Here is a 13,701-nt window from a genome sequence, read left to right on the forward strand (position 1 = left end):
ATTTGCTCTGCTAAAGAGCAAAGCGTCACCCTAGCTCAGTGTGGATGGTAGATTGCTGGGGATCAAGGGAAGAGGCAGAGAGATCACAAGAAAAATTACTGTAGTAGGGTAGGTGAGAGCTGATGAGAGCCTGAACTTAAAACAGTGGCTATGGAGATACAGAAGAGATGAGAGAGATAATTAAGTATTAGAAGATTAGATGATAATTGATAAGTATTAGAAGAAAAGTAGAATAAAAATCTTTTTGAACATTATGTTAGAGGATGGCCGGTAAATAAAGACTTCATCTAGATGTTCTAATATAAATGGCCTAATTTTTATTTTCAGTTTGGATTTTCCTCTATTGAATTTTAGTCTTAGCTTTTTTTTTCTTGCTTTCCATAATTTATTTATTCAATCTGTTTCATATTTAACTTTAAAAATTTTTATTCTAAACTGTAAGAAAAATAGTATTTTGTTTCCCTTTATAAAATTACAGATGTCTAAAACTAGTATAAAGAAAAAGCAGTAAGAATTTTCTTTATACAAAGACTACTCTAAAGCTGCTGGTTTTCCAAAGAAATAACCATATTTTGAAATCCTACTTTTTTTCAAATCAACATAAAAATGTAATTGTTGACCTTGTAAGTTATAGGTTACTATCCTAAACTACATAGTTTATTTCTTCTTTATCCACTAGATGGAGCTCTGATGCTTCCTTTAGAAAGGCCATTTGAAAAGGGAACAGAAAACCTAGAGTATTATTGCCTTGCTGTAGTTTTATTTGAATGGTTATTACTTACCAGATAAACCAGAGGCTGTTGTTACTGTTTATTACTTATTCATACTAGCATACAGTTTAAAAAGTAAACCAGAACTCCTGGTTCTATGTAACTTTTAAAACATGTTATGGCTATTTGGACATTTATTAATTTACTTTACAGATTTTTGTTTTAATGCTAAAATTTTTAAGTCGCTTGAAGTCTATTTTTATATAAAGTGGAGTTTACTAACACTGAGAAAATTAATTATTAGCATTTCTTCTGGGATTATAGTAATAGTACTAGTAGCAGCAGCAATGATGGTGATATTAATAATTGCCATATTTATTGATACTACATGTACCTTATTAAATCTGTACAACAATTCTGTGAGGGTAGGTATAGTTACTATTACTTGTTGAGGAAAAAAGATACTATGTAACTTGCTAGTATCACACAGTTCATAAGTAAAGCCAGTATTCAAACTCAAGTCTTAACTCCAAACCCTGAACATTTTACTACTCTCTTATGTTGCAAAGTACGTTAACAGTGTTTTTAACCATTGGCTAGGATGTAAATTTAGAACTAAGATTGTAAACCAGTTATATAATTCATTGTAGTTGGTGTTAATTTTTTTATTGTGGTAAAATACATATAATAAAATTTACCATTGCAACCATTTTGAAGTATACAGTTCAGTGATATTCACATCATTCTACAGATCTTAATATTTTGAAAATGTATTTTATTTGTGCTGTTTGTGAGCTAAGCATCCACTTTTTTAAAAATTTATTTTTGGCATTGGCTTTAGATGCAGTTTATTAAGTATTCATTTTTTAAAAGCTAGTTTGAAAGGGAGGTTTTTTGGTCCAAATATTTTTGAGGCATAATTTACATGCAATAAAAATCACCCATTTTGAGGATATATTTTAAATTTTAGCAGCCTTATAAATACATTCATGTAACCACCACCACATTCAAGATAAAGAATGTTTCTAAAGCCTTTAAAAGTTTGCTTGTGTACCTTTATTGTGGATTCTTTCATAGACCCCTGACACAACAGATCTGATGTTTTGCCACTATAGTTTTGCCTTAAAAAAATTTTCTCATATAAATGGAATCGTATACTATATAATCTTTTATTTTTTAATTCTTTCACTTAGCATAATCTTTTTAAGATTCATTCGTATTATGGTATATATTAAAATTTCATTCCTTTGTTATTGTATTCCATAGTATGGATGTACCTGTTTGTTTATCCATCCACTAGTTGATGGACCTATGAGTAGTTTCCCAACTAAATATTTTTAACATTACTTTTTGTACTTTTTCAGAATCTTTCTGTTTGCCCTGAAGATGAATCAATCATCATGTCCTCTTTTGTGAACACTATGACTTCCCTGAGTGTGAAACAAGGTAGTAAGTCTTTTAAGTAAAAGCATATTATCTTCTGATTAGGTTTTCAAACATGATTAAGGAGAGAATTTAACGGTTAATTTTTATGAGGTCACTTATCTCATTTTTGGACATACTGTCTTTTACCTTAACTTTATTCTCTTTGAAGCAAAGGTTTCCAAAATGGGTTTGTGGTGGTGTTTACAAAAACGATAAGATTATAGTTTGATATTTCTTATTCAGCAGGAAAAAAGGAGATATTTTGTAACAAAATAGAACAAAAAAGAGAACTGCATATTTTAACAAAGGATATATTTGGTCCAAGCATATCTATAATAATAGTCCATACCATTTATAAAATGTTTAGTCAGTGCCAGGCACTATCCCATTTAGTCTATCTGACTTTTGTTCGTTTGCTTTTTCAGAAACAGGATCTCACTGTGTCACCTAGGCTAAAGTACAGCAGCCAGATCGTAGCTGCAGCCTCGAACTCTTGGGCTCAAGGGATCCTCTTTCCTCAGGCTCCTGAGTAGCTAGGACTGCAGGCTGGGGCCACCGTGCCTGGCTAATTTTTTTTTTTTTTTTTAAGAGAGATAGGGGTTTTGCTGTGTTGTTCAGACTGGTCTTGCACTCCTATCCTCAAGTGATCCTCCTTCCTTGGCCTCCCAAAATGCTAGGATTATAGGCGTGAGCCCCTGCGCCTGGCCCATATCACTTTTTTCAACACTGTTATTTTTATTTGAGAGATTTGGAAACTCAGGATTTGAGAGTTATCCTCTTAATTATGTAAGATAATTTACCACGCTCTAACAGGTATTAAATAAGAATAGGAATTTGAGCTCACTGCTGTCAATTTTAAAAATTGATGTCATATGGTAGATCACCTCTCTGTTATTTGAACAATCCATTCCAATATATTGATATGATGTTTTAGTTTTACAATCTTTTAATAAAAAGTATCAGAAACTTTGAAAATTTTTGAGTAATAAAATATTTAGATGTTTATTGTAGTTCAGTCTTTTTGGGGGGTGTTATTTCAAAGTATTACAGGGTACTAATTGTTTGGTATTTTGGTTACATGAATCGCTTTTATAATACCCTGTCATGATTATAAGAGTACCAGTCACCTAGATATCGTTCACTGTACCTGTTAGGTAGGTTTTCACCCATCCCACCCTCTCCCTTCCCCCCAGGTTGATTTCCATTGACTTTTACTTCCCCAATCCTTTATAGCTACCACGTTTAAATAATGAAGCTACTATAATCTTGCCTGGTGATATTTGGTTTATATGGAGTTATTTTGTAGAACTTCAGCATGCCAACCATAGTTTCTATCCATAGTATCCCTCAAGTTCTAACTCCTTCAAATTAACATGTAAACACACTCTTGAGAATCAGAGAGCTTAGGAGAGAAGTCTACACTTCTCATAGCATAATTAAGAGATACGAAAATTGTTTCACTGTCTTAACTCTTGAATAGTACACATAAACTTGACCCACTTAATCATTTTTGAGTAGATAGTTTAGTAGTAAGTATATTCATATTATTGTACAACCAGTGTTGTACAGCAAATCTCCAAAACATTTTCATCTGACAAAACTGAAACTCTAGCCACTGAACAACAACACCCTATTCCCCTCTCCTGCGAGCCCCTGGCAACCACCATTCTACTTTTATGTTTCTGTGAGTTTGACTACTCTAGATACCTCGTATAAGTGGAATCCTACAGTACTTGTCTGTGTGACTGGCTAATTTCATTGTGCATAATGTCCTCAGGGTTTAGCCATAGTAGCGTGTGTTAGAATTTCCTTCCTCTTAAAGGCAGAATAATATTCCATTGTATTTATATACTACATTTTGTTTATCCATTCATCTGTCAGTGGACATTTAAGTTGCTTTCACCTTTGGCTATTGTGAATAATACTGCTGTGAACATGGGTATACAAATATCTCTTCAAGGCTTTCATTTTAATTCTTTTAGATATATACCCAGAAATGGATTTGTCTTAGCTTTTAAATTTTAGAATATGATTATAGATTTGCAAAAACATTAATTTGCTTTGTAATATTTTTTTTTTCCTATTACAGTTGAAGATGGGGAAGTATTTGATTTCAGAGGAATGAGATTAGATTGGTTTAGGTTACAGGTAAGGATAACTTAACTTTTATTGTTATGTAATATGTTAGTTTTTCCTTGTTTGTTTCTGAGACAGAGTCTTGCTCTTTTGCCCTGACTAGAGTTCAGTGGCATCATCATAGCTCACTGGGCTCAAGCGATCCTCCTGCCTCAGCCTCCCAAGTAGCTGGGACAGCAGGTTCATACTCCTATATCCGGCTAATTTTTCTGTTTTTTTGTAGAGACAGGATCTTGCTCTTGCTCAGGCTGGTCTCGAACTCCTGGCCTCAAGCAATCTCCTTGGCCTTGGCCTCCCAAAGTGCTAGAATTATAGGCATGAGCCACCACATTTGGCCCTAGGTTGTTTATTTGAAATCTTTCTATTTTTTGATGTAGGTGCTTATAGCTATAAACTTCTCTCTTAGCTATGCTTTTTCTGTATCCCATAGGTTTTGGTATGTTGTGTTTCTATCTTCGTTTCACAAAGTTTTTAATTATCCTTCTTAATTTTTTCATTAACTCATTGGTCATTCAGGAGCATGGTATTTAATTTTCATATATTTGTGTAGTTTCCTAAGTTTTTCTCATTATTGATATCTAATTTTATTCCATTTTAGTCAGATAGGGTACTTCATATGATGTCAGTTTTTTAAATTTGTTGAAACTTATTTTGTATCCTAACATATGGCCTGTCCTGGAGAATGTTCTGTGAGCTAATTAGAAGCATGAATTCTTATTTTTTTTAAATGAAGGTCAGTTAATAGAAGTCTTTATTGAATTCATAGCCTCCACTGTTTCTCTTTATACTCTAAAATTGATTGCAGGTTTGAAAGCTCATTAGGCTTAGTTTTTGATAAATGTCCAAAGTATATTTTGCCATCAGAATGTTGCCATCATTATTCTTCATTTTTTCTCTTTCCTGGCAAACAAAAACAACACAATGCAAAACTCTGCTTTCTCTGTGGTATCTTAGTAAATGGTAACATTATCCTCCTAATGGCCCTTTAATGTTGTAGGGTTTGAGATTTGATTTTTATCCCACTTAAAAGGCAATAATTTAGTCTCTTACTATTTTCTTAGATATTGGCGGAAGACATGGGCTACTGGGTTAGAGACAAAAGACTTTAGTATTCATTGCATAGAAAATAGCATGAGCATTAATATATATACATCATTTTCCCTGTGTCCCTAAGTCCTGCAGGGGTGGTACAGAGGGGCCCAGATAAGTGCTGTGTATGCAGTGGGTTTGTGTTGCAGGTAAGGAACATCGAGATTGAGTAACTCTTTGTTTTATCATCAGCAGTAAGCATACTTGCTCTTTGTTCCAAGGGAAACATTACTTAATCCCTCAAATTTGTTAGCCACAAACATAATACTAAGAAATGGTCTAGGGAATGAGTGGTCTAGGCCTTGCCTTCTTGGCATACCCAGCAAGAGGTATGGGAGCAAGAGATCCATGAAGGCGTGTCACCCAATAGTCACAACCCCGACCATCATTCGTAATTCCTCTGTTTTGCTCACCACATCTAGTCATTTCCCAGATTAAACTCTTTTAAGCCACCACCACTCTAGACCAGACCATCATAATCCTATCTAACCTATTGCTGCCACTGCTCCCTAACAGATTTCTGCCTCCTGTTTCCTTCCCAGCCAAGCCTCCCTGGCCATTGCTCTATGTAGAGCAGTCTTTCTAACACAAGAACTGGCCATGACACAGAACCCTCAGTGGTTCACCAAAAAGTTTAAATTCTTTAAAATTCTATACAAAGTTGTACATGGTCTGGTTCAATCTCTTTCCATTCCTCCCCTTGTCTTCTTTGCACTCAAATTCTAGTCATAGCAAACAATATTTATTCTGCAGGCACCCCTCCTATTCTTATTCTCTGCCTTTCTGCAATGTCTACTATCCACGGGCATAATTCTGCTCTTTGTGATTTGGTGTTCCAATTGTGGAATTTCTTTCCCTACAACCTGTCTTGATGGGTTTGGCTAAAGTTCTATTACCTTTTTGGCCAGCCTTCACTAATTTTTACAATCTTCTAGAGTTCATCAAATCAATTTTCTAGAGTTCATCAAATTAGTACAGTGTATTATATTATCCTACTTTTAGTGATTCAGTATAATCTAAACCCTCAAACTGAGTCAACATGTGCAATACTTACTTTCATCTGATTATTTCCTATGTGTTTTCTGTCTTGAATTAGGTTGAAAATGTCTTTGGTAGGGTTAACATGACAATTGTTTTATACATTTGATATTTTAACTTTAAGTCCTTTGGGGTTAAAGATGAATGATCCATATATTAGATTCTGTTTTATGGACATTAATATTTCAGTTTATTAAAGAAATTCTTGATAGGAATTTCCAGTTAGGGTCACTACAGACAATTAAAAGATGTTACTGATAGTGTTACAATGTACAGTTTAAATATTTTTCAATAATGGTCTTTTTTTCCCTATAGAATGGCAAGTCTAAAGTCCTGGATCACTACCTAAACTACTTTTGTTTTTTGCTATACTTTTACAGGCATATACTAGTGTCTCTAAGGCTTCACTTGGCCTTGCAGATCACAGAGAACTGGGAAAGATGATGAATACAATAATTTTTCATACAAAAATGGTAGATTCCTTGGTGGAAATGTTGGTGGAAACATCAGATCTCTCCATATTTTGGTATGTTGAAATTTTCTTTAAATTTGGATTTGAAATTTTTGGTATCCGAAGATATATTTCTTGATTGTTTTTATATTAGCATGGTCCTTAAGATAGTTCAGTAATAAACTCTTAAGAATAAAGGGATTAGTGGGCTTTAAAAACTTGCCACCAAAAGAAACTTAATGAAGTTGGGATTTCATGTCTATTTTTAATTCTCTGTAACAGCAACTCGTATTGATGTGAATTTTGTTTCTTTTTGTTTGATTGAGGAGGTGAAGAATAGTCATTCAGGTACCTTAAGGCCCTCCTTTGCATGATTAGACTAAGGGGAAAAAGAAGTTGTAGCTCAGGGTAAAATAGAGCAAATGTTGGAAATACCTGGTAACTTCACTTCCATAGTGTTAAATTAAATATTAATATTATGATGATGTGGTAACTACTTCCTACATTCTACTTTACTCTCCTTTGTATAATATCATAGCCTCTTTTGTTAAACTTAGTAGTTTATTTTTTCCCTTTCTTCCTCCCTAGAAAAAGTGGTCCTTAAAGGAAGGCTAGGTTTTTGTTAGTATCTGATAAAGTAGATGCTTCATAAATGTTTGAATGAATAAGTGAACTTGGTTGTGATCAGATTAATGAACAGTGGGGCCAGGATTCAAACTCAAGTATTCTGACTTCAGTACTACACAATATCAACTCTATTTCCTGCTTTTTGGCCTTTTATTTTTCCTTTAGGGAAGTGGATTGGAATAACCTAGTATGTCTCTCTATTTCTAAAATGCTGAGATAATTTCAGTGGATGGTGAGAGTTCCTGTGTATTGAGTAGAGGTGATTACGAAAAGCTTGTCATGGCTTTTATTTTGGAAAATAACTCAGTCTACATTGATTTTGGCAGTTTGTTAAGAGAGCTTAAATTAGCAATATTGCAGAAGAAATCCAAGTCACCAGACAGAGAAGGCCTCTTAAAGGAACTCGTGGAACACATTAGGAAATACACTTTTAGGTTTACTCTTAGGAAATACATCACATGTCAGATTTGCAAGAATTATTGAGATTATTTGGAGCCCTGTACTACTGTTTGACACAAAGTCTACCTTAGAAAATGAAAAGTTTTATGTTTAGGTATTTTTTTAGCTACTTAAAGGTTCCTGTTGCAAAAGAAGGCTACAACAATTAAAAAGTCCTCTCCACTTTCTTGGAACTAAAAGCACTTTGAATAATGTTTGAAATTTGTAATTATCAGTAATACTTAAATTTTTACCCATATTTTCTCATAGTCACACTCTGTTTTGCTTGGTACATCCAAAATAAATGTTTATTTACTACTTGTCTTGTTGCTCTGAAATGTACTGTATTTTATCAACTCACTTTCTTTTACATTTAGATTTAACATATCTTAAATCTGGATGTAATTTAAAATTGATGGCATGCAATTATTGAATTGGCGTGTTTTTCCTCTTAGTTGTACATAAAATGATATTTTTTACAATTGATAGTGACTTAGCTTTGATGCAGTTTGATTCCATAATATTTGTATGTCATGTATTCATTTGTCATAGGTATGTTTGTATTTCTATTCAAGTTTTTTATTTTCAGTATTTGTTAATGTTATACAGATAATATTTTTATATTCTGGAATGATTATTGGTGTGAAAAAGATACTTTGGGGGAAAAATATTCTCTTTTTTAAGTAGTAAATGGTACCAGTTGGTAACTGTCATTCACTTGAATCAAATTAACTATAGTGTATTATATCAAGAAAATTTTTATTTTAACTCTAAAAATTGCGATTCTGATTTTTTTATATAGTTTTTATAGTCGTGCTTTTGAGAAGATGTTTCAACAGTGCTTGGAGTTGCCCTCTCAGTCAAGATACTCAATTGCATTTCCGCTACTTTGCACTCATTTTATGAGTTGCACACATGAACTGTGTCCAGAAGAGGTAATTTCAGTGTAGTACTGTGATTTATATGGTATGCAAAGTAAACTAGATTAAACTTGTAGCCAACGAAATGTTCACAAAGTCATAATTACCTAATTTAGCTTCCCATCTAATATATATCTCTCTGCAGAATCAGGAAAATACTTGAATAGATACATAGGTTTAATAGATACATGTAGATAGATGGCTAGACATACATATATATAAAAGAACATATCATAAAGTTTAGAATTACCTTTATTAAAATAAATGGTGGGTCAGGTATTAATATTTATGGTAAAGATATGTGCAGTAATTGACTTTGTATGCTTAATTTTTCTCCTAAACTATCATTGAAAGGATTTGGAAATTGAATTTATGGATTACTGAGTAAACAAGTCAAAAGAGATTTTACTGACTTGTTAATAGATAATATTATCTTGTAATAGATAATATTAAGCAAAATCCAGATTTGCTGGTATTTATGAGACATGTGTGCACACACTCCTCCACCCCCAATTATTGAGTAATTGAACTAGCTAGTAGTTTTGTTGATACCAAGTATCTACCAAAAATGTACTCCATGTTTCTTTTAATCTTTGAAGATGAAATATCAGTTTGGAAGGTGTGGTAAGAATATATATTAAAATTAAATAATGTATTTATTTATAATTTAACTTAGCATTTAGTCCCTTTACTTAGAACTGCAAAACTTGTGGAAAAGAAACTTGGAGAGAAAAGTAACATTATCAATATCTTTAAGCACTAGGCAACATATCTGTTGCAGATCGTATGCCAGTATTCCATTTGAAGCCAACTTTGAGGCAGAAGTTAGCCTGCAGGATGTTTATTAGGGAGTACTTTTAGAATTAAAACCAATGAGGGTATTAACAGCACTAATTTTAATAGATTTATAGATTTTTTTTAGATTTAATGGATTTTTTTTCTCGCAAGCTTAACAGCTGATATATATTATTAACTCTTTCCTCACTATCACCCTTCCCATTAAATTACCCGTGAAGTCTTCCTCATATTTTTTATGTATCATTTCTGGAATCTATCCTCTATTTTCCATTGCTGTGCCACTTTATAGTTCATATTTACAATACATATTACACATATATAGTATAAAGATTTATATTATAGCATTGTATACTCAACCTTCCAGTTACCATTGACAAGAAAAACCCATCAAACTGTTATAACCCACCGAAACTAAAAAGATAAGAATCCTGTGCAGATGGGTAGATTTGAGTGAATGTGTGTGTGTCTACATATACTTATGTAATATCTTAAAAATTAAATATAATGATTTCCCCTCATGTTCAAAGAATGCATGGTCAGCTTTTTTTTCCCTTGGAGGGATAGAGTTTGATTCAGGATATTTGAATACCTTGTGAATTTGTTACTGAATTGATAATCTAACAATTTTATTTAAATATTTGAGCTCTTCTGTTTATATATTGCAAAGTTGTTGTTGTGACAAGATTTATATATTAGAGCTGGGCATGGTGACTCACACCTGTAATCCTAGCTACTTCGGGGGCTGAGGCCGGAGGATCAGTTGAGGCCAGGAGTTCGAGATCAGCCTGAGCAACATAGATAGGACCGCCGGATCCCCATCTCTAAAAAAAATTAGGCTCAGTGTTAAAAAATTAGGCATAGTGGCTCAATGTTTGTGTTCCCAGCACTTTGGGAGGCCTAGGCAGGAGGATCACTTGAAGCCAGGAGTTTGAGACCAGCCTAGGCAACACAGTGAGACCTTCTCTTTACAAAACGTAAAAAATTTAGTCAGGGATGGTGTTACATGCCTGTAGTCCTAGCTACTTGAGAGGCTGACGTAGGAGGATTGCTTGAGCACAGGAATTTGAGGCTGCAGTGAGCTATGATTGTGCCTCTGTACTCTAGCTTTGGTGACAGAGCAAGTCCCTTTCTCAAAAAAATAAACAAATTTATGTATTACATGTAAATTTTAAAATGAGATAAGATTAGAAAACAGTACTCTAAATCTCTAAATCTGTTCTTTCACATTGTATGTTTGATATTTTAATATGTAAGAACTGGATATAGGACTTTGTGGAATTTAAAAATTAAATACATAGTTTTTCATGCTAAGGAAAATACTTATCTTTCAAGATTCTTCCCAATTGTATGTTAATTTTTATAATCACCAAGTACTTATTTTATGTCATCTCTTGCAAATATAGTGTGGTAGGTTAGTTGTTACATGAGATAAAAGAAATCTGTAACATCCCCCACCCCTACCTCTTATTGCAGAGTAAGACTTTAACTTAATTGTCCATTTTTATTTAAAAGTGTTTTTGATTCAGAGTACTTTCTTGTAACTTTTATAATTATTATTATTCTGCCTTAACAGCGGCATCATATTGGAGATCGCAGTCTTTCCTTATGTAATATGTTTCTAGATGAAATGGCCAAACAAGCTCGAAATCTCATCACTGATATTTGCACAGAACAGTGTACACTTAGTGACCAGGTAATAATTTAAATGTTTCCTACAGATAGGAAATTTGTGTATGAAGGCAAGAAATGAGCTGTTAGCCAGTTATTTTACCTTCTGTTTTTTAATTCTCAAACTATAAGAAAGTTCATTAACTCTTGCTGTGAAACTCCATTAACAGGTATAATTTCTTACAGATGTAAACTTTTTGGCAAGACTATGTAGATTTTGTATTCTTTTATCAGGAGGCACATAATATCTAGTTGTTTTATTTTTGTTGGTATTAGTACCTGATTCCATTACTTCATTGGTCGTTGCAAGATGTTGTCAGGTTTTTTTTACAGATATTAGTTGTGACATATTATTCTAGAAGATTGAAGTGATTTTTTAAAAAGATTAAATCTACTAAGTATTTATCCAGTAGTACGGTTTATAAAAGAAAGGAAAAATAAATGCTTAGATCTTTGCCTTTATTTTCTAGATAACCAACAAATTATTAACTCCTAGAATTAAGCATGTTTGGTGATTTTGCATCCATTATACTTATTATTCATATTGAAGCTCAGATTGCCCTATCTTTGGCCAGTGGGAACCCTTGCAGTCACTTGAGAGCTTTCTTGCTATCTGATATGACAAGATGTACCAGCCTCATCTTGTGCATATTTTTGCTCAGACCTGGAATCAGCCATTCCTTTTAGTTTCTTTCAGTGGGAAATAGTATTTCAAGATCCAAATCTGGCCATTAGGGATGCATATTGGTCTCATCTGGACCTCATCAGGACACATTCATTCCCTGTCACTCATGAGTTCATTCTGATATCTACAATTCAAATTCAGAACTACAAGATTTGTTCTTCTTCTGTTTTACATATGTGTATATCATCCTTCTTCCACATTGTGAATCTGGTTTTCAAAGACACAGAAGATGGAAGAATTGTAATTTTTCATAATCACAGATTTACTCTAAATATTACATGCAGAATTATCTCTTAATAATACTAATACTGCCACCACCAATTTGTAATTATTGAGAAAAGTTTATTAAACTTTGCACATATTCTCTGCATTGGCCCCTTTTTTGGGTAATTGTACCACACTGAACTTACTACAAGCTCTACTCTCTTCCTGTTAACATGTATTTACTCTTATTTTTACAAATATAGGTATGTGTTTGATGCTCCCAAATGCTTCATATATTGATATCTTTCTAGTGATTTTTATTGTTCAAAGCTTATTCTTTAGTACTTTTTTAGTAAAGGGCTAGGAAGTAAGTATTTTAGGTTTTGTGTACCTTATGGTCTGTGTCACAACTACTCAACTGTGCCATTATAGTGGGAAAGCAGCTATAGATAGTATGTGAACAAATGAGTGGCTATGTTTCATTAAAACTTTTGCAAAAACAGATGGTGGGCCAAATTTTGCCCTGTTCTTTCCATTTAGTATTAACAAAAATATGACTGCTTGCTATTCCAGATTTCCTAACTTTTTCCTTTCCCACATTTACTTTTATTTTCTCTTTCCTTCATCTCTGTTGTCTTTATCTTGCTCAATTTTGATTTCCATTCCTAGCAATTTCTCCTCCGCGTGGGGCACTGACCTGGTAGAGGGCTCTGGCTGATCATTTTAACAATTAATGGGTGGGTACGGTGGGTGGGTGCGGTGGCTCACGCCTGTACGCCTAATCCTAGCACTTGGGAGGCCAAGATGGGCGGATTGTTTGAGCTCAGGAGTTCGAGACCAGCCTAAGCAAGAGCGAGACCCCGTCTCTACTAAAAAAATAGAAAGAAATTATATGGACAACTAAAAAATATATAGAAAAAATTAGCTGGGCATGGTGGCTCATGCCTATAGTCCCAGCTACTCAGGAGGCTGAGGCAGTAGGATCGTTTCAGCCCAGGACTTTGAGGTTGCTCTGAGATAGGCTGACACCATGGAACTCTAGCCAGGGTGACAGAGCAGGACTCTGCCTCAAAAAAAAAAAAAAAAGAAAAGAAAAGAAAAAGACAATTAATGGGACTAAACTGCTCCAGCCCTATCAAACCTTACTATAGGCCTCATGCATTCATCTGCAAATTAGTCCTCTATGCTTTTGAGTGAATACCTGTAGGCTCTTGGGATTCCTTTTTCTTGGGGTCTTTAGGTTCCCTATAGTTACGCCTCTGCTTTTCCAAACAGACACATAGGTCTTGTGGTTCTTGGTAGTGTTTTGTCACCATCCACTTGTATTTTGGGGGTTGTGGAGATACTTTGAAACTTGATTTTGTAGAAAAGGTTATTCATGGGTTTTGGTTTTGTGCCTTAGTAGCTCTGTTTAATGTCAGGAGTTATAGAGATTCAACACTTTGCTCTCTGTAATATTGAAGTTGCCAGTTTCCTCAGGAATTTTCTTTTTGTTTAAGAAGGAACTCTTGT

General features: G+C 33.8%; 1 protein-coding gene across 2 annotated transcripts in view; it reads left to right on the forward strand.

Moving 5' to 3' along the window:
* NCKAP1 (NCK associated protein 1) overlaps positions 1–13,701 on the forward strand; it is a 98,818-nt gene that overhangs the window by 55,748 nt on the left and 29,369 nt on the right. For both annotated transcript variants that reach the window (XM_069491864.1, XM_069491772.1), the window contains 5 exons: positions 2,075–2,156; positions 4,225–4,283; positions 6,779–6,924; positions 8,717–8,849; positions 11,206–11,325. In XM_069491864.1, coding sequence (XP_069347965.1) covers positions 2,075–2,156; positions 4,225–4,283; positions 6,779–6,924; positions 8,717–8,849; positions 11,206–11,325 — 540 coding nt within the window. The remainder of the gene's footprint in view (positions 1–2,074; positions 2,157–4,224; positions 4,284–6,778; positions 6,925–8,716; positions 8,850–11,205; positions 11,326–13,701) is intronic.

The sequence above is a fragment of the Eulemur rufifrons genome, chromosome 1 (genome assembly GCF_041146395.1).
Source record: "Eulemur rufifrons isolate Redbay chromosome 1, OSU_ERuf_1, whole genome shotgun sequence".
NCBI lineage: Eukaryota > Metazoa > Chordata > Mammalia > Primates > Lemuridae > Eulemur > Eulemur rufifrons.